The sequence below is a fragment of the Mus pahari genome, chromosome 7 (genome assembly GCF_900095145.1).
Source record: "Mus pahari chromosome 7, PAHARI_EIJ_v1.1, whole genome shotgun sequence".
NCBI lineage: Eukaryota > Metazoa > Chordata > Mammalia > Rodentia > Muridae > Mus > Mus pahari.
In genome coordinates, this window is record NC_034596.1 from 33,199,389 (window position 1) to 33,219,216 (window position 19,828).

A 19,828-nucleotide genomic window follows, 5' to 3' on the forward strand; every position below is an offset into this window, starting at 1 on the left:
AAAATACCAAACACTTGTAGATTAAGTAAAAAACAGAACTACAAAAAAACTAAAAGAAAAAAAAGAGAACTTGCTCGTGCAATAGTCTTTGAGAGCAACAGCTTACCTGTTTACTTAATACATGAATGCTTCTATTTTAATAGTTTCAAGTTTTGATATAACATATTCTGATTATATTTTTCTCTTAGTCAATTCCTCCCAGATTCTCCCCCAACTTCCTATCCACCTATCTTTTGACATTATCTTTGTAACCCGAGAAATATCTAAAGGGTTATACAATTGCAGAAGATGTTCTAGGATTGTGGAAAGGGAGAAGTTAACAGTCTCATGGCAGAAATGGAGTGGCCCTCCAATCTGCACTCACATTCACATCTAGAGCTTAGCTACATATTCCATGAAATCTAGCCACTCTTGCTTTTGGTTTGCGATGATGGGATAATTCTAGCTATATATAATGGTTATACAATAATATGATTATGTGTTACATCACTAAAGTATATTCTCAAAAAGATCTAAGATTATAAAACTTGACAACTGAAATTTCAATTTCCAAATGTATTTTAAAAACTTAGGCCGGGTGGTGGTGGTGCATGCCTTTAATCCCAGGACTCGGGAGGCAGAGGCAGGCGGATTTCTGAGGTCAAGGCCAGAATGGTCTACAGAGTGAGTTCCAGGACATCCAGGGCTATACAGTGAAACCTTGTCTCGAAAAACAAACAAACAAAAAAAAAAAAACAAAAAAACAAAAAAACTTATAAATAAATAACAAAATCCAATAACCTCAAAGAAAAATGAACAAAGACAACAGAGACCCAAGTATGGGCAGGAAACTCAACAAAGAAATGGGAAATATCCAAAAATAACAATTGTGAATGTGCCAAGTAACATCAGAGGATACACTCACCAAGTCTCACTGACATGCCTGCCCAGTCTAAGCTGAACAAGGACAGTACCACTGGACACCCCAAAATGGACAGAGAAAAGCCCCTGAGACCTCAACCTTCCTCAAGGAACTACAGGTAACTGAGGAAAGGTGGGAGCGTGAGAGGGGGGTCTTTCCCAGGGGAAAATAGCAGGTCAAATAGCCTGCACTGAATATATACATAAATACACATGTGAATATATGCATATAGTAAGAATTAATGAAAAAAATAGATCACACATTTGAAACAGAGAAGGAAGTGATATTTGGGAGGATCTGGAGATATGAAAGGAGATGGAGAAATGTTATCATTATAACCTCAAAGGAAAAAAGTTATAAAAATAAGTCAAAATGACTACAAAACAATCCATTTTAATGTCTAAGTGCAAAAGACTAAAAAGACTGACAATTAAAATTTTTTAAAGGACCCATCTCCAGCGCCTCTGACAGATCAGGCAGCTTGTGCATAGGAGGGAGTCGTTGACTTGTGAACTAGTGGACATCCTTCTCTATGTGGACAACCATGCAGAAGCAACCTGGTGGTGGCATCTGGGAACTGCATGCTGCTGTTGTTGCTACCTCTCGCAGTGAGTTGCAGAGATAGTACTCAGGTAACATGAAAAGTAAAAGAACAGTAATGAACTATGCAAACATTTTAAAAAGCAAATGGGAGAAGCAGAAAACAGATGAGTGCCTGCAGACGTGATGACAAGATGAGCAAACAGATAGCTCCAGATGGAGACCTCTTGGTCCCCATCTCTTAAACTTCTTTCTAGTTTCAAACTTTACTTGACACAAAAGAAAATCCTTGTGCACTTGTGGTATCCAAATACTTCAATTCACAAAGATCAAAGAGATATAAATTTCAAAACTTTAGATCCATTGTAGCCCTGTAGTCAAACAGTACATATTTTATAATCTTGGCAAGACATTATATTTTTAATTTTGAACAATTAGTCTAGAGGGGGAAAGGCCCCATTACCTTCCTCTTCAGTCACGAGGTTGACTGTGCCACAGGTTTTTTATCACATCCTGCCACAAGGAATGACATGAAACAAAGAACGATATTCAGAGAGATTTCTCTGAATGGTTTGAAATCATTCTTTCAGGAATCGAGCGACAGTGGAAACACAGTTAAATGATGCTATGTGGGGGAACAACCTCATCAGAAAATACCATGTTTTTATTACATAATCCCCTCCAGTGGTTACTAGGTCCGCAACGATGTCTTGATAGTCACGCTTACCTTGCCAAGTGACTTTCTTTCACCCATACAAGTCATGAATGACAGCCTATGATTTAGTTCCTTCCCTGTTTCATACCCAAGTTCACTGTGAAAACTGTACTGCACCATTTTCCCTATGAGCCTTCCGAGTTTTGTTTTGTTTCATTTCATTTGTATTTAGGGGATCTGTTGTTTGGTTTTCTTTCTTTCTTTTTTTGGCTTTTTGCTTTTTGCCTATTTGTAAAACTTACAGCAAATTTTTGTGTATGGGAGGAGAGAGCCACAAATAGAGGCTGGCAATGAAAATAAGAACAGAGCCCTGACTAACCTTAGCGCATCCTAAATCCAGTGGTTACTTAGTGAGCCCTGTGCAGCAAGTAGCACGCTGGATACTGGGGACCAAAATGAAATGCCACTCTTCATCTGAGGTGCTGATAGTAAGTTTAGAAAAGAAACTTAAAACATGAAGGAACTGCCAGCTAGCTTGATAAGTACAACTTAAAAAACATTTTCACTCCATTTCACTGGAAAATATGCACCAGTTTGAAAGACAAGTGTTTAATAATGTCTGAAATGGAAATGATAAAATATCCTCAGTGCTTCACAATGGTAAGAGTGTGTCCGAATCAGAAAAGAGTCAAGAAAGATGGCAGTGGAGTAGGCCAGCATCTCTGCAGCTTCAAGGCCTATGCTCCTTAGAGCAGGCTGCATCAGCCCATCTCGCTGTTCATTCTGGGGCTATTGAGACAGTGCCTTTCCAATATCAGGTCGAATACAACACACAGACAACTTGCCTTCACAAAACCTGTGCCCAAGGCCTGTGTGCTAGCAAAATGAAGGCAGCTGTCTTGGTTTCCTGTCTAGTTCCTATGATAACACGATTTGGTGAAAACAGTGTAGGAGAAAAGAGTTTATTTTAGCAAACAATTGCAGGTTATGGCGCATCACTGTAAGAAGGCCAAGCTGGCAGGAACTAGAAACACCTTGTCATATCACCTTCACACAAAAGCAGAGAAAAATCAATCAACATAGGCGTGTCTGAAGGTCAAAGATGCCTAGGAAATTCATTAGCAGCCTGGATGCAAGTTGACAAAATCAAACCATCACTGCATTTAAGGAGCTCTTAAAAGGCACATGTTTAAGACTAGGCTGTGCCACTTAGAAAAAGAATGGATAGTCTGGAGCCATTGCTCTCACCATGAAATATCATAGGACTATAATGGCTAAAAACATTTTATAACACTTGCAGAATTTACTGTTTAAAATACTGTATTAGTGTAAAAAATACAAGCATCATTTTGATAAAGTATGTCAGTCTAGGATGGTGACAAGAGTATTATTCTACCATCAGCTATGACAGGGTCAGCATTGTCAGCATTATCCATGAAAACTAAGGCTGTAGCAAAAGCTTAAAAACATGCATCTACTCTTACACTGTACATACAAAGCATTTCATTAATACATTGTGGATGGATAGGTGGATGGTTGCATGTGTAGCTAAAAGGGGGAACAAATAAACATTCACGTTAATTGTTCATATTCAGAATATGTAGTTAGAAACTTCAGTTTAGGATTTAAAATTATTTCCACATTTCCTATTAAATGGCAACCTATACAAGACATGCCTCCAATCATAATTTTATAACGGTCAGAGGATTAAATTATCTGGTTTTAGAGACAAAGCATATATGTATTATTTCAATTTTAATAGTTTGCACGTTTATTTCATAAAAATACTATATTAAAGGGGATTTAAGAGAAATAGAAACTCCCAAAGAGAAAGACATATATGTACATGTAGAAGGATTACATCAATAATTTTAAAACAGTAGTTTTACCAACTAAGTATAAATCAGGAAAGATAAAAGAAAAACGGGAAAAACAATGGCCTTTGTTTTATGTACAGTTACTTTAAAGATAAGGTAAAAAAAAAAATCACAGAATGTTTCCACTCCATCTTGATTTTTCTAGTCATAATTTTTCTTTTGTTTCAAGTCATTAATGCCTTTTATCTCACTATATCGGGGTCTCGTTGTAAGCCAGCTTACATACTGCAGGGCAAAGACAACCAATATACATATATTCACATACATATCACTTAAATATATGTACATGTGTAATTATACATACACACATGTCTTATCTATTTAGCTATATAGACAAATATCATTTCAAAGTCAAACAATTCATATGTCGCCCAGCTATTTATAGTTCAACACAAGTGTGTTACACGATGTGCTACTATTTCAATTGTGTAGTTTGCACTTGAATTTCAGTGAGTATCTATGATGTTCACAGAAAGAAGAAAGTAAATTTATAGTTTCACACATGCTTGTGCGAAACTATAAATAATATATTATGCCCTCATAAAAACTTCCCTTAGACAAATGAGAGACAACCACTTCTCTGAAGAGTTCACTTAATGTATCTTTAAGTGTAGCCCCTTGTTAGACAATAATTGAGAAATGGCGATCAGAAGGGCTCAGTACAACTAATCGTCATCTCAGGTAGCTCTGTCCAATGTCATCCACACAGGGAACATAGAATGCTCACAGTGTACTTGTGCTCAGGGAATTCTGGAGGGCCACTCAGTTCATCATGCCTCACACATCTCTGTAAACTGCAGATGATTCAGGCTCAGTAGGATCTAGGACCTGGGTACTCAGAAGTTTGAGAAGTTCTGATTGATTGTATGTGGGAAACAGCAACGTGCATAGAAAGCTGGGAATGTGATTTGCCCAATTCCCCAGCCACCAACTAATGTATCATCAGTACTGGTCATTGCAGTCGATCCCAAGTTGCTTCCAACAATTTGGGAGAGAGAATATTACTGAAGAAGTGTCACAACACAACGCTGAATGGAGAGGGCAAAGCTACTCGTGAGCCACTGTGGGAAGGGAGAGGATTTGCTGCCATTGCTTTTGCACAGTGACTGAGAAAATATCTATAATGTTCACAAAAAGAAGAAAGTAAAAGTTCCTTGCATTTTCTCCTATACATGTAAATGGGACCAAGTCATCTTGCTGGGAAACAGAAGTCTCGATTATGAATAATACTTTGTAAAAAAAATATTTACACTTAATGGACTATAGGATATTGTTTCATTCATTTCTTTTTTAAGGACTGATTTTTATTTTGTGTGCATTTGTATTTTTCCTGTATGTGTGTCTGTGTGAGGATGTTGGATCTCCTGGAGCTGGAATTGTAGACAGTTGTGAGCTGCCATATGGGTGCTGAGAATTGAACCCTGGTCCTCTAGAAGACTAGCCAGTGCTCTTAACTGCTGAGCCATTTCCTCAGCCCCTCTTTTATTGATTTCTTAATCAGAACCTTGAGGTAATGAAATCAAGTTACGATACTATTGTTCCTATTTTAAAAACGAGAGAAATCTACATTCAGAATAGCTAAATGAGCTTTAGGGCATGAATGACCAAGCCTAGGACTTAGGGTCCTTGGAAGAAGTTTGCCGAACTTCCAAGGGCACCACTCCTCAACCTACTGTGCTGAACTTCCAAGGGTGCCATTCCTCAACCTACCTTATCCAGATGAGTGCTTTCCTCTCTTGCATCCACTCTAAGTCTCCCCCCCCCCAACACACACACACACAAATAAATAGATATGAATAATAGGGTTCTAGCTTGGGGAAAATCACAAGAATAATGCTGTTTCCTCGAAACCTGATTATGACCAGAGTGGTCTTCTTGTCACCAGTCAGGTGCCAATAGCCAGTGCTCCAAGCCTCCTGTTCTTTGCTTGCATCGGCACAAGTATTTAGTCCAGAAGGAAGAAGGGACTCTGCACAAAGGGAACACATATCACTGGTGCCAGTGACAGTGCTTCCCTATGGAGAAAGCACACACCAAGAGTCACTGAATCTTTAATCTACCACAAGTGTCACACTTGCTCTACTGACTCTGAATTATTCATTTGTAAATTAATGTACTGTTCTAATTGAGAGCCTGGTGCAGCATGCAGGGTGGGAGGATAGGGGGGGAACTTGGCCATCATTAAAACTCAAAAACAAGAAAATGAGTGAGTTTAGAAATACAGGAACATCTTTTAAAACATAAATATGTGAGCTCACACATTCTTGCACCAACTGCCATCTGAGGTTAATTGGTCCCCTTCCAAAACAGAACTTAAAAGATTTATGGTTTCCTTCACTAACCAAACAAGGCCATCTCCATCATCTCCATCTCCATCATCTTCATCTCCATCTCTCTTCATCAGAAGGCTTCTGCTTATTTACTCTATGCTTCTCTGGTAAGTTCCTTGGCTGGTGGCACTCATAATCAACATGGGGACTAACAAGCTGCCTGTGCCTCTGGAAGTCACATGGCATCAGGATCATGGAGATGGAAGACCTACATCACACTGTGTGTCTTCCCTGCTATTTCTAAAACTGGTGTTCCTATATAGTTCAAACTGAAAAACCACCTTCTCCAACGCCATTCAAATAAATTATAGGCTTTTTCCCCATGGCTGACTGATGTCCATATTCTTACCATAAAACGACTTGCTCCCAAAGCCTTGTACTGCAAGGTAGTTTGATATTCCCTGATTTTCATGCAACCATTTTGTAATATTCCCACTTGATGATTCTCCTATTCAAGCCAGGTGGGACAGAATGTGAAAAAAACACATCATGGACAGTAACCCACTGCAGTATTAGAGAAAGAGAACATGCAGAGCACACACAAGACTCAAAGTGGGGCTGGCACTTCACTCTCTCTTAAGAATGTAGATATGAGACTAACTTCATAATAGTTGAAATCATAAAATTCAAAGAGAAAATTGTAATTATGAAGAAACTACCATAAGGAGTACAGTATTATACAGGTTAATATTTTTGACACATTATGGATCTATTATAAAGCCACCTTTGTTCAATACCATAAAATGTTTTAATGAAGACGATGGATTCTAATTGTGCAACAGTCTGAGGAAAGAGGGCAACACAAATCCCTGAACTTTCCTGGTTCCGGTGAGACATGGCGACAAAGAAAGTAGCTTTTAGATCTGCAAGGTGATAGCCTTAACTTACCTAATAATGTGGTTTTCTGAGCTGAGGATTAAACCCCGAACTTTCTAGGCAAACTCCATACCACGGAGCTGAATGCCCAGCCCCTTCCTGCTAAATGCAATACGTCTTTTAATGCCTACTCCTTATCAGAGCAGCAGAATAAAATGGGTTCCAAGGCTTGCTCAGAGTGTAGCGTGGGAAAACCCACTCAGTGGTCAAGACGCTTCACACTTTATGCTGTCTTTTCCATATCTTTGCTCACCAACTACTTCAAAATGACAGACGTTGTGGCCAGGTCTGCCAACCCCTCTTGTGCTCACACCACCTCTCCACAAGCAGCCCTCTTACACTGTGGGCTGCTTATGTAAGCCACACACACACAAAAAAAAGAAGGAAGCCAAGAAAGGCCCCAAGGATTTGCGATGGAACCAGACTCCAAAAACCAAGCAACAGAAGTTGAGAAAACTGTTTACATTTGTCTCTTTCAAGCTGTTGTAATTACTAAATATGTACAATCTTAAATCACAGGTAGAAAAATTCAAAATTGAGAAATTGGTTCATTGTTTATTTAAAAATTTGAGAGTCTCTTTTCAGTGTGTCACGCATTCTTTGACAGGAGGCCATGAGTTTGTAAGGAATTTTAAAAAGACCAGTAAGCCTCTCCATCAGTGTCATTCACCATCAGTGTCATTCACCATCAGTGTCATTCACCATCAGTGTCATTCACCATCAGTGTCATTCACCATCAGTGTCATTCACCNTCAGTGTCATTCACCATCAGTGTCATTCACCATCAGTGTCATTCACCATCAGTGTCATTCACCATCAGTGTCATTCACCATCAGTGTCATTCACCCCGCTCACTTGATTCTCTTGAATTTGTCAGTGCCCTTCCTTACCCTCCTCAGTTGTCTGTCTTCCATTCAGTCACATACCCTAGCTATTCTTCATACGCCTTTTGAATAAAGCATCCTGTTTTTATTCTCCTTACTGAAGCTTGTTCCTAATGCTTGTCGGCTAGAAAGCTAGCAGTAGTCATAATTCCAATGGTTTTTAAATCCATCGAACCCTCAAGTGTTAAATAAAATATATTCCACCCTCCTACGGTAGAGAAAAATATAGCTTCATTAATCACAAAGCAGGCCAGATTTGAACGTATAACTCTCAAATTCTTATGGTGCCAGACCAATGAGTTATGTCAAAAGAAAACTTGTGTCCAGCTTTGGGACCCTAATTCCCATGGTCAGCCTCAACTCACCACCATCCCCAATGCCAGATCTCTGTAGATGTTCTCCTCATTATCCTACCCTAATAGATGCCTATTAGAATCTTATATAGCCATTATGGGCACTTCAACGGCTCCCTTCTCCAAATTCCCTTTGAGCCAGGTATGAGCTCATTTTCCTAAGAGCATCCAATTGTCTTCCTTCTGTGTGTTCCTTCCTTCGACGGGACTTAGAGCAGTCTGTCTCAAATCTGCATCAGGACCCAGGTGCTTGTTTCCTGATCAGTGAGAGTACACGTTTTCTATGTACAACACTAACATTACAAAATACTCTACCGGTGGACTTTTTAACAGACCTGCACTCTGAATGTATGAGTGAGGAACAGGTTGATGTTGAAGCTGATTATCGGCAGTATTATTAAGTACCATTAAGATTAATGTTCTGGGACAAGAACTGTCCAGATTAAAAATGCTCTGTGTTTTGTGGTTGGACTTCATAGATTCCTTTAATGGAATGGAACCAGTTCTAATACACGCTTCTACCCGACACTCTTTTACAAATAGTTTGCAGTGTGCAGGTTGAGCACACTCTGCGATTACTGAGATGAAGTACAGTCCCCAAACACAATGGTGGCTTGTGCTCTAGGATCATAGAAGAGGAAGTTACCAAGAACAATTCTTACAGCTCCAATCGCTTTCTTTTACATTTCCCTCAGCATTTATTCTGTATGGCAACTGGACTAAGGGCATGATGACTTTACTAAATGCTGCATAGCAAGCAAACTACACCGGAAACCTGGCACCATGTCTGGCACATACCAGAAGGCATGAAATAAATCTTCAGTGAATGAATGAATAAACAGAACAGCAATGTGTGAACAGAACTGAAAGGTAGCAGAACTTTGAAAATTATATCTGATCCAGGGTTGATGAATAATGACCCTCTTTCTCACCTAGAGATATCTTCAACTTATTGCTAGAACCTATGTATAATACCTAAAACTAACAAACAAAAACAAACAAACAAAAAAAGAGAGAGGATATTTAGAAACCTTCACATAGGTTATTGATGATCTTGAAATGAAAAAGGCATCCTTGTAAGGCAGGCACAGAGCTGACATACCAGGGAGAAAGCTAAAGTACAACAGCCAAAAACTGGGGAACACAGCAGCAGGCAGAAGCTAGAAGAGACATGGGTACTCACCCAGGGCCTCAGGAAGAGTACAGTCCATCTGAAACTTGCATTTCCACCCAGTGAAACTCTTCAGGAAACAAAACTTTCTCTAATTTTAATTGAAATTAAGGGTAATTTGGCACAGTAGCACCAGGAAATGAATAAAAGTAGAAACCAGTCTCCAAACAGTTAAAGTAACCCATCCAAGACCTAGAGTCAGTCGGAACAAGGCTAGCTTCTCTGAGGGGCTGCCGAGACCCTCTGCTGTCCCTACTCAGTGTTGCCTGTCACATGCTTAGGATCTGAAGGTTTTAGATATAAATGTAAAACTCAGATGCAACCTCATCTAGACCACAAGATAGGAACAATGTTAGAGACATGTCTGATTTATCAAAAAAAAAAAAAAAAAAAAAAAGGCAAAGTTTCTAGTACATGGTTCAGAAAGATACTAAGGATGAATGTCTTCATTAAGCCACGTGTAATCAACATAGAGCAGAATATGTCCTAAGAGTGGGCACTGTGAATAAGGGCTGCTCATGGGGAATACAGAAAGCATAAACGTTCAATGAAAAGGCAAAACAAAGGCACTGAGCTGTGCGACAGGGTGAACATAGAGAGAGATTTACTGAGAAACAGAAATGACGGGTGTTTCCAGAGCTTGTCGTTATGTTCTTAACCGTATATGAATAATCTCAAATAATCTCATAAAAATATGCATGCAAAGCAAAGAAACGGAGGTACTTTTAAGACTCAATGAGTATGAGCACGCTTCCCCTTAGGGGCGGTGAGGAGAAGATTGTATGGGATCTAAGGGTCGCTGAAACAGAAGAAGTCGGATGCTCTCCTTATTGCTGCAGAGCATACAATCACAACAGGATGTAGGCATTTCCTTAATGATCTTGCAGTTATAACAAGTAAAATAAACAATCTAGCCTTAACATGTCACTGCTCCCCGAAGACGTCAGCTTCCCCTTGCAGTTTAAGAATTAGTCACTCATTTAGATTGGGGCGAGTCCCTGTGGAATCAGGGAGTTTGTGATCAACTAATGGGTTGTGGCATTATTATGAGCAGATATTGCTCCACGGGGGCTGGGGCATTGCATCATTCAGGGCTCTGCATGACAAACAAAGCCTACCCAAGAGGTTGCCCACAGTTCTGAGAGACATGCCTTGCTCCTGATCCTCATCTTTAGATGCTGGCTACCATCTTCAGAAAAATATAGTCACAGGGCAGGCAGGAAAGGAACCAAGCTCACTAGCTATATCTAGTTGATACGTAAGAGGTTGCTTTCTCCGTCAAATAACAGTACAGAACTGAATCAGAAAATTTTAAAAATGCATTTGTATAAAGATGCACAGGAAGTGTAAGACCCAGTTAGTCTCTGTGGAAGACGGCAATTATTTGTGTACTTACAAGTTCGTCATTTTATACAAGAAAATCTAAAATTTCGTGTAAGTTGAAAATGTACGTTTTGAACTTTTTTGCTACTTCCTCGCTGTCCTTAGAAGGTTGCTCAGTTAATAAAGTGAATGCCTGCCAAACATGAGGACCTGGGTCTGATCTCTAGACATCCAGGGAAAAATACAAAGCCAGGCATGGTAGCATACCATTTGTTTGTAATCTTGTGCTGGGATGACAAAGCAAAGAGATCCCTGCTGCTCACTGGCCAAACATCTGCCTAGCCTAAAGGGCAAGCTGCTGATCTATGAGAGACTTAAGTATCTCAAAAAGAAAGGGAAAGTTAGTCAGCACCCCTTAATGGCACCTGAGGTTGTGCTCTGGCATCCATAAACATACATGTTCACACACACACACACACACACACACACACACACACACACACAACTACTAATAAGCAAAAACTGCATAAATTTTCAAAGTTGGAATTATTAGGTCAAAAAAGCCATCAAAAATGAATGATTATAATTTGTATGGGCAGCATGACAACCGTCAGATCCATACCACTTCCTCACCAAGTGGGAATTTGGCATCTTGTCAACACACAAAGAAAAGAGAGAGAGAACTAAAGGAAGGCAGTAAAGGAGGCATAAGTTTTAATTGCAAATGAAGGCTGGGGCCAGGCACAGTGGTGCATGCCTACAAATGCAGCACTCAGGAGACAGAGGCACAATGATCTAATGTTAAGTTCAAGGCCATCCAGGTCTACACAGCAAGTTCCAGGAGCACCAGGCTATTACCCGACTCCCAGAAATCAAGACGAAATAAACATCAGCATAAACACGCACATGTGTTTTACTCCCAACAGAAAATGTTGTGCTTCCTCAGTTTACTGCCTTGGGAACAATTCATTCACAGAGATCTTAGCTCCCTAATAATAAATTAAGACACAGTGAATCAGAAATGGATAAGACTGCTGTGCACTGAGTCATACACACAAATCAAAACAACATAAAGATTGAGTACACACTGGAAACTATAGAAAAAAGGCATCTGAAGGTCATTCAAAAAAAGTTTGAGCACCTCATACTCCCCTCTGTAGTCCCTTAAAATTATTACAGCTTTGTGAGAGTGGAGGTAGACGGAAAAGAAGACAGGAGGGTGTTTAAATCTCTTAAAGGCAAACACTGGGCAATAGAGAAAGGAGGAAAACACTGGAAATGTGCTTCATGGAATGCTGCCAACAGAAGGCTATCCACATATATTTTATATCAGAACCACAGCTTCACTCATGAAGCTTCAGAGTCAAGCACTGCTTTATAATTGTGCTCATAGAAAAATCAGTGCAAATCACCTATCACTGTATATTTAGCCTACATTTTTTTTTACTTTTAATTGATTCTTTGTGAATTTCCCATCATGCATCCTAATCCCACCCCCATCCATTTGCATCCACCCTCTGCATTTGCAACCTCCCCACCCAAAATAAAATAAAATAAGATAGAATATTAAAAAATTCTTTTAGTGGAAGCGTAGGGTATCACAATGTGTGGCATAGTATACCACTTTGTCAGCACATCATAAATATCGAAGACCTAGTCCCTTCTTAGAAGGGTACAACTGTACTATTTCGTTTCAGAGCCTCCTTTGCAGTTAGATAAGCCAGGGGAGTAAATTATACCCGGTGGTATACAAACAGAAGCATAGACCCTGTGACCACAAATAACTCACTCCTTCCATAGTTCTTCCATCACTTTAACAGAAGAGTGCCCAATGTCTTGAGACCATACCCTAAAGAAGCTCAAAGGACCAGACCTGCACAAGGCCTTGTACCACAACTAGAAAGAACAGTCATGACTCTAGAAAGTGTTTCTAGATTCCATGTGACTAAGACACAACCTTGCCCTCTGTTTGAGCCACATTGTAAGGTTTGTCTTTAGTGTTACAAACAGCAAAGGCAATGAGCAATCCCTAAACTACCCACACATGCAAATTGTATAAACCAAAACTGAGAACAAATAAATTGTCCAAATACATTTACACTGGACAGTGTAGAGAAAGAAGTGTGTGTCTCTCTGAACAGTGTAGGGAAAGTGTTGCCTCTCTAAACAGTCTAGAGAAAGTCATGTGTGACCCAGTACTAAAGCACCATTGCTTGGGAACTGGAAAATTAATAAAACGTCATCTCTATATTTCAAACTTAAATTTCCAATTCGAAATTTTGACTTAGAAGTAGCAAAATAATAAATTGCTTGTCTGTTAAATTGGTGAAAAATAGTTTAAGATAAGTAATAAACTTATAGCAATGCTTCCCATGAATACTGTAACCTGGGATAAAATTTTGTCACAAAAAAAAAAAAATCTTCAATGGACTGATCTATTTTACTATCTTGGAATATTTTTGAATCCTATTTGAAATAGATAACTGGCTAAGAGCCTGAAGATGGTTTAGTAACTTGGTGCTTCGTGTAATAGGACCTGACCCGCATCTCACTACAAAGCCAAGGTTTAGTGTGTATCTAGGGAAGCCATAACCTACTTCATTTGTGCTGTGAATCTATTTCATTAGCTTTCATTTTTATGATAACATACTGGTTTTAAAAAATGAAGAAAAATACTCGCTTGAACATTATGTTATTTGTCTGCAGCTTTGTCCTGGTTTTAGCTTCCTGCTTAATGACCAAACGGCACCACGGTGGGTAACGCGCTGGAGCGAAAGTGGTGAATCATTAAAGAGTTCGTAAATTTTAAAAACAGGGGCAGGCCTTCTGGGCCCCATATGCTTCTAGAAAACTCACTGTTGTGCTGTATTAATTGAACCATGAAGCCTTTATTAGTTCCCTTAAAAGTTGCTTGCGGCAAAGCTTTTATTAATGCTTGCCCTCGAATTGTTTATGCTACTTAGCATTTCCATAACAATTTATATTTCAAAGAACTTTTTGATCATTAGTTAAATCTATTCTACATTTCTATAAGGGAATAGAGCTGTTTAGCAAAACCGAGATAAGAAGGGAAATTCCTGCACTAATTTTCTTGCCCAAGATTTGCCAATGAACATGAGAAGATGGGTAGAATGCAACATTCACAAGAATGCTGTGGAGCCTTTGCTTGGATAAATAAGCTTGTTCTCTTACTGTTGGCAGGTAGAACAGTTGATGTAAGTATTCCCACAGTGAGGAGGAACTGTTATCAGGGAAGAACACGTTATCATGGACAACAAATTCTATCAGCTGATGGAGTAGAGAGGGCTATAGCCCCGCTACTTCAGAAAGCTTCTGAGGAGACCCAAAGGGCACAGCTTTTCACAGTTCTCCAGGTGCCATATACATCGGCCCTGTGCTTGGAAAATTCTTATAGATTCATTTTCTAGAAAATTACAACATTAAAATTATATTTGTCAAAATTAAAGATCATGCCGAGATCATTTTAGGGTTGATGGACCCAATTATTTTATTCTTAAAACAATTCCCACTCAAACACGTTTTCTAAATTTTGCGAGGTTGTATGGAAAATCTCTTCTGTGTTGAACTTCTCTTGAAGAAAAAATAAAAAATAAAAACAGAGGCTGTGTAAGCACCCCTTTTGGCCCATCTTTTACCTCAGAAAACTGGAATGGCCTAGAAAGCAAATAAGACCTGTAAGCCTCTGGAATTTTCCCCACAAAATATATCTCCTCTAGGTTTCAATGGACTAACTATTTCATGTGGTTACCATAATGTTAGCTAGCAAAGGGGACTTACCATTTTTCTTCTTTGCAATGCCGCCAGATGAGAATCACTAGGGCTTTTAGGCAAATTAAGAGTTTTGTGTACTTGGCAATATCTTGCATCTAACCCCTAGCCCTCTAGAGTTTGATGGTAAAGCTCAGTGGCAGAGAAGAGTCTGAGAATCTGCATTTTGAACACAGACCTATGTGATTTCTTATCTGCTGCTCGGGGGACACAAAGTTAACTGAGCCCTGGAAGGTTTTCCCTTTGAAACTTGGCCATCCATCTAAAAGATACGGAATCTAGACTGCTGTCCAGAATAAATAGGTTTTGTAGTCTTACATTAAAATACATATGGCACTGAGCGGGCCAAAACTTAACCTGTTTCTGTCTCTGTCTCAAAGGGTTCTGTCCATAGGTAGAATGCATGTTTTAGTAGGCTGTATCCCTGCTGGATAGCATGCTACCTGACAAAAGGTCCATACTCAGTAAGTTTTGAATGGATAAATAAATACTTTAGCTGCATCAATCAGCTGACAACCATGGGGAGAGAGACTTCCCTCGGTATTTCCGAGCACACAAAAGAGTCCCAAAAATTCTAACTTTGAACATTATTGGGATAGCAAGATTAAAATAAAAACCAACAAGTGCTATGTACAAAAATCAGTACTTATTGTTTGACTGAATACATGATCAAGAAAGTAATCATTTTCTTTGATACCAAACTGTACTTGAATATGGATAGAAAAATGTTTCTGAGTCTAGTATTTATACAGGGAGAAATAAGAATTCACAGTACTACAGGACCAGTATTCAAGGCAAACATAAATAATCTGAAAGAGTATTACAAAACTTTTAGAAGCACTGGAGTGAGTCTATTTTCCTGTCTTGTATGCAAGCCTCGGAACTGCTTATGGAAGAAAACAAAATAAATAGATGATGATTGCATAAGGCCAATTCAATCCTCTGTTCAGAATTTAAAAAGCATTTTCTGATTGAAATGATTGTCTCACCAGTGATATGTGTCTCAACAGGACACCGGCAAGAGCAATATTAGAGCATTGCGACAATCGTACCCGAAGCATTTTCTTTTATTCTGTATTCCAGGTCTCTGACTAGAGTGAACTATTCACAATAAATGGAAATGATACCTACAGGAGCCAATGCTGATGAAATTTCGAATTTCACTTGTAAATACTTCCTAGTTAATTGAGACTTTGTACACGGTCAAGTAGAACTACGTATGTGCTAAAGTGGCCCTGAGATCAAATGAGCTTTCCTTATGGCTTCTTATTTATTGACTATTTTTTCACTTCTCCTAATTGAACAATTACCATAATAGGCAAGAACTTTTTCATTAAAATAGCAGCCTCAAAGAATGTTTTCCTATTATAAAAATCAATATTATAAAACCAATATTCTGTGAGGCAGGGTAGGTTTACTCTAATTGCCAAATATTACTATGAGAAAAAAAATTATATTTCACGATGGTGGCTCTAAATTAAGTACCTTTTTTAACTATGCAATTTTGAAATAGTAAATTTAAATTAAAATAAATACCCACATATTTAAATGCTGTGTAGATAATAAAGATATTATTTTGTCTCAATAGAAAGATTAATAATCCTGGCCTATAACTGTAGTGAACGACACAACTCACAAAATACACTTCAACAGGATCTTTGGAGGTAGAGAGAGAGAAGAAGAAGAAGAAAAACTGAGATCTGCAATTCCAAATCTTGTTCCACACAGAGCAATAGCATCCTTACCAAAGGGAACTTGTACAAATCATCAACTGTTGGTCTCCTCTCAAATGGTATCTAAGTTAGGGTTGTTCTTGCTGTGAAAAGACACCATGACCATGGCAACTCTTATAAAGAAAAGCATCTAATTGAGACTGGCTCACTGGGTTAGAGGTTCAGTCCATTACCGTCATGGCAGGAAGCATGGCAGCATGTAGGCAGACATGGTGTTGGAGAAGGAGCTGAGAGTTCTGCATCTGGATCCACTATGGATGCAGCAGAAGTGAACTGTGATCCAGTAGGCATATCCTGAGCATCTAAGGCCTTAAAATCCACCACTCCCTAGTGATACACTTCTCCCAACAAAGCCACACCTAATCCAACAAGGCCATACCATCAAATAATATCCCTCCCTATGGCTCTACAGGGGCCATTTTTATTCAAACAACCACAAATAGATGAAGTAAAAATGCCAGCATATAAGGCTTGTTTCCACAACCTTTCCAATCGATGTCACCGCATGCTGAAATTTGAGTGCTAAGCCTTCAGGATCCAGGCCTAGGTAACCTTTCACCTGTCCATCTAGACACCACAACCCTAGCTATAAACCACATCTGTGATCAAAACTTTGGACTATCTTCACATCTTTACAATCAAGTTAGACTTTCCTATCATGTTCAGTCATCAGCCTAATGGAGTCCTGGACAGTGGTTGAGAAGACAGTGGGAATCAGGAGCTATTCCTCTAGGGAGCAGCACTCCAGAGGATGACGGCCTTGGCAAAGGGTTTGCTTTTATGAGATCTGACTATCATAGTACATTGTCTTTGACCTAGAGAATGGGGTAACTCAAATTTATCACGGTGCCACAGAATATACAGAGGTAAACACTCCTATCATGGCTAAAGCCGAAAATGCTTTTATAATCTATTTGTGACTAACATGTGGTAGCTGACCCTACTCCATCGGCTCAAAACTTGGATTGTATTTGCTCTAAAAGCAACGCCCTGTTCCTGGAGGCATGGGTGTTGGCTTCCCTAATCACAGCAGTACTAAACCACACATATCACTCTGGCCTCATAGGAAGCAGGTGCTGGGATTATTATTAAATACGTATATAGGAAACAGGAGGGGCAGCAAAGAAGGGTGGGGAGGAAAAATATCCTTCCTGTGTGTCAAAGAGATGGAACACATAAACCGACTCTCAAGTCTGACGGCACAATTTAAAAACCAATAGAAAGACCACGGGCATGAATTAAATTCTTGCATCATATTTTTTTTTATAACTGCACATAATTTAATCTGAACATTCATTTAGAAACAGATGACTCAACGCCCAGTGCTCAGACAACAATGCAAATGAAATTATTCAGAAAGTAAACTGGGTTAATAGAGAATTAGCTATAGAATGTAAAACACAAAATGTATTATTCTATTGTTTAATCTGCATGAAAAACTGTTCCTTGATTAGTTCAATTGCCTGATTTGAAGCAACACAAAGCAATATCCTCCAAATAAAGTACGTTACCAGCTCTCAAAGTACCAGGACTGACCTGGCTGCACCGGCGAGCTCATTGTGGGAATCAGAAGGGCTGATGGCTGCAGATGTAGAGTCACAGCCTGCTCTCAGCTGATAATGGTTGTTCACGTGGCGATGGCAGAGAAGAAACCTAGAGTATAAGAAAAATCACACTGTGTAATATCCAGATTATGTCCGTTGCAATGAAAACCAGAGAGCTGGCTCTAGGATTCAGCTCAGTTACAACTCGACTCGGGCCCTTGAGAGTCACATCAACTTCTTCTTCTCTCACTCTTTAGCAATAGAAGAGCAGATGTGAACTGGGGTTATCAGGTCAGTGCTGCTGTGTGTCTAGTACATATGTGACCCTAGGCTTGACCCCCAGCACTGAAAAGGGGACAGAAGCCAATGTCCATCTTGCTTGCAGCACCGGGACTCCTGGGAAAAGGAACCAATAGGACTAAAAGGAACCAGTGAGTGAAAAGGAGCTTCCCGTGTTACAGATGGCTCCCAATCCGCCACTTCACGGCTGTTCCCATTCCTATAGAAACTGAAAATTGATTTTCTTTGGAGTTATGGATATAAATATCTCACTACGTAGCATTTTTAGCTATTATTGTCAAATATTTACTTGTAGAAAAAAAGAACCAGTTGTTGGAGGGAAAAAAAAATAATGGCCTAAAAAAGCAACAAATAAGTCATGAGCCGTAGGACTGCCGAGAAAGTCCCCATTACATTTTCCACTTCTTGAAATCTTTTGCAATCTTGTTCCTGTTAAAAGCAGTAAGAGGCACTCTTTCTAGGAGTGCCACTAACTGGATGGACTGACTCCGCAGAGGGAATTTAAGGGGCTTTCTGCTTCGCGTCTGAATGAACGCCCACGTCCAGGCACTTAGAGAAAAAGCCATTCCAAGGACATTTTCCTGTTTACTGGGAAGTCAAAATTAAAAATAAAAAAAAATAGAAAGAAAGAAAAGAAAAGAAACTTTTAAACTGCACTTAGTAAGCATCTAACCAAAATAGATCTGACCTACAGTGTATTATACAGAGGATACTGGGGCTCTGAGAATCCTGTCTCTCTACCTCAAGAAAATACACATATTTATTGAGACTCATTTCCCATCAGTATTTTGAAAGTGTTATTACTATTTTTGCAAGAAAGTATAAAGCTGGATATAAATACATACTTCTTTGAAGAAATATATAACAGCACCAAGAACACCACTAATGCTGTAAAGATCTCAAGTAGAAATATGCTAATGAGCTATTAAAGCAGCCTAGCAGAGCAGCTTGCCTGTGTATACAGACAGCTTCACGCTCTCTCTGGGCTTTGATAAATACAAAGTCTTAATAACGTTAAAAATGGACATTTGGCAAATCCTTTTCAAAAGTTATAGTGATGTGCCCATTTTACCAGGACAATCAATAAATTTGTGATTCCTATGTCACTAAGAAAGAGGCACCCTGACAAAAGAGTGCAGAGCAAAATCCTTTGTTTTTACATAGGAAAAATGGCCATTCTGATATTGACACCTGAATGGAAGATCTCAGCGCTGGACTTCCTATAATAACACCACCAACATAGATCTTCATGGTCACAAGCTGCATTTAAACAGTGTATAGTGTATTTGAGTTATTGCTACAAGAGCTAAACTAATAAATAATGTTTATGTCTCAGCCTTTACCACCACCACCTCCCATCACAACAGATTGCAGATGAAAAAAACATCAAGATGATTTCTGTTTCATAATTCAATACAAGTAAATAAAAGAGTAAACCTTACTAGGATTTAACTTGCTGTCCTGGAACTCATTCTGTAGACCAGGCTGGCCTCGAACTCAGAAATCCGCCTGCCTCTGCCTCCCAAGTGCTGGGATTAAAGGCGTGCGCCAC

At 39.2% G+C, this 19,828-nt stretch overlaps 1 protein-coding gene across 11 annotated transcripts in view; it reads right to left on the minus strand.

The window, feature by feature from the left end:
- The window catches only part of Hdac9 (histone deacetylase 9), an 822,768-nt gene that overhangs the window by 722,834 nt on the left and 80,106 nt on the right, over positions 1 to 19,828 (minus strand). For all 11 annotated transcript variants that reach the window (XM_021201632.2, XM_029540516.1, XM_029540526.1 and 8 more), the window contains one exon: positions 17,969 to 18,085. In XM_021201632.2, coding sequence (XP_021057291.2) covers positions 17,969 to 17,990 — 22 coding nt within the window. In that variant the 5' untranslated portion in view covers positions 17,991 to 18,085. The remainder of the gene's footprint in view (positions 1 to 17,968; positions 18,086 to 19,828) is intronic.